The following is a 1,856-nucleotide window of genomic DNA, read 5'->3' as shown; positions in this document are numbered from 1 at the left end:
CTCACAGCAATCACATGGTGGCCCACAACCATTGCTATTGGGATCTGATGCCCTCATGTGGCATGGAGGTGTACAGGCCTGAGGAACATTCTGTACATAATAAGATAGACTAAATGCTAAAATAAATTCCTACAGATATAAGGATTTAAAGTGTAATGAATGTTTTAATGCTCTTATATGTGCAAAGACACCTTCTGAATATATTAATGAGTTAAACTCTTTCTATAACAGTCACTTTGAAAGATATGAAAGAAGTTTTATAGAAGAGAAACCGTGTGAACGTATTCAACATGATGAAGCCATTGCATGTGCGACTCGACTACAAATACATAAAAGAACGCATACTGGGGAGAAACACTATGGATATAATCAGAGTGGTAAAGCTTTTAAACGTCACACTATTCTTCAAAGTCATAACAGAACACATACTAGAGAAAAACCCTATGAATGTAATCAGTGTAGTAAAGCTTTTGCACATCACAGTAGTCTTCGACAACATAAAAAAATACATACTGGAGAGAAACCCTATGAATGTAATCAGTGTGGTAAAGCTTTTATACGTCACAGTTATCTTAAAATTCATAAAAGAACACACACTGGAGAGAAACCCTATGTATGCAATCAGTGTGGTAAAGCTTTTACATGGAACAGTCATCTTCAAGTTCATAACAAAACACATACTGGAGAGAAACCTTATGAATGTAATCAGTGTGGTAAAGCTTTTACAAATCTCAGTACTCTTCAAGTGCATATCAGAACACACACTGGAGAGAAACCCTATGAATGTAGCCAGTGTGGGAAAGCTTTTACACGTCCCAACAGTCTTAAAGAACATAAAAGAATACACACTGGAGAGAAACCCTATGAATGTAATCAGTGTGGTAAAGCTTTTACACACCACAGTTATCTTAAAAATCATAACAGAACACATACTGGAGAGAAACTCTATCAATGTAATCAGTGTGGTAAAGCTTTTACATGTAACAGTCATCTTCAAATTCATAACAAAACACATACTGGAGAGAAACCATACGAATGTAATCAGTGTGGTAAAGCATTTACACGATGTCGTAGTCTTCAAGAACATAAAAGAATACATACTGGAGAGAAACCGTATGAATGTAATCAGTGTGGTAAAGCTTTTACATATCTCAGTACTCTTCAAGTGCACATCAGAACACATACTGGAGAGAAACCCTATGAATGTAGCCATTGTGGTAAAGCTTTTACACGTCCCAATAGTCTTAAAGAACATAAAAGAATGCATACTGGAGAGAAACCGTATGAATGTAATCAGTGTGGTAAAGCTTTTACACATCACAGTTACCTTAAAAATCATAACAGAACACATTGTGGGGAAAAACCTTCTGTATGTAGTCAGTGTGGTAAAGCCTTTTCGTATCACAGTGGCCTCCAAAGGCATATAAGAAAACACATAGTGCAGAGAAACCCTATTAATGTAATCAGTGTTATAAAGCCTTTTCATATTACATTAGTCTTCCAGAGCAAAATAAACACATAGTGCAGAGAAACCCTATTAATATAATCAGTGTCGTAAAGCTTTTACATGTCACAGGAATCTTCAAAGTCATAACAGAACACATACTACAGAGAAACCCTTTGAATGCAGTCACTGTAATGATGCCTTTTTAAGTTGCAGTAATCTTCAGAATCATAAAAGAATACATACTTGAGGAATACATATGAATATGATCAATGTGGTTAAACATTTGTATGTATCAGAAGTCGTTGAGGTCATGAGAAAATATACTGTAGAACCTTGATAAATCTTGTCAGTGTAGTAATTTTTATCTATTTCATGGTAGTTTTTCTATAAGAATATACTTTTAGTGTAT

The 1,856-nt window shown here is 35.0% G+C and overlaps 1 protein-coding gene across 1 annotated transcript in view; it reads left to right on the top strand.

Annotated features, from left to right (window-relative positions):
- The window catches only part of LOC126502120 (zinc finger protein OZF-like), a 6,354-nt gene extending 4,542 nt beyond the window's left edge, over positions 1-1,812 (top strand). The window contains 2 exon segments of the mRNA XM_050142937.1: positions 105-1,423; positions 1,426-1,812. Of these exon segments, the coding sequence (XP_049998894.1) occupies positions 105-1,423; positions 1,426-1,458 (1,352 nt within the window). The 3' untranslated portion in view covers positions 1,459-1,812.
- The last annotated feature ends 44 nt before the right edge of the window (positions 1,813-1,856 follow it).

This window comes from Alexandromys fortis, unplaced genomic scaffold, assembly GCF_014885135.2.
Source record: "Alexandromys fortis isolate MF-2015 unplaced genomic scaffold, M_Fortis_MF-2015_v1.1 scaffold_9, whole genome shotgun sequence".
Classification (NCBI taxonomy): domain Eukaryota; kingdom Metazoa; phylum Chordata; class Mammalia; order Rodentia; family Cricetidae; genus Alexandromys; species Alexandromys fortis.
Note: the sequence above shows the minus strand (reverse complement) of the source record. Positions and strands in the feature narration are given on the sequence as shown.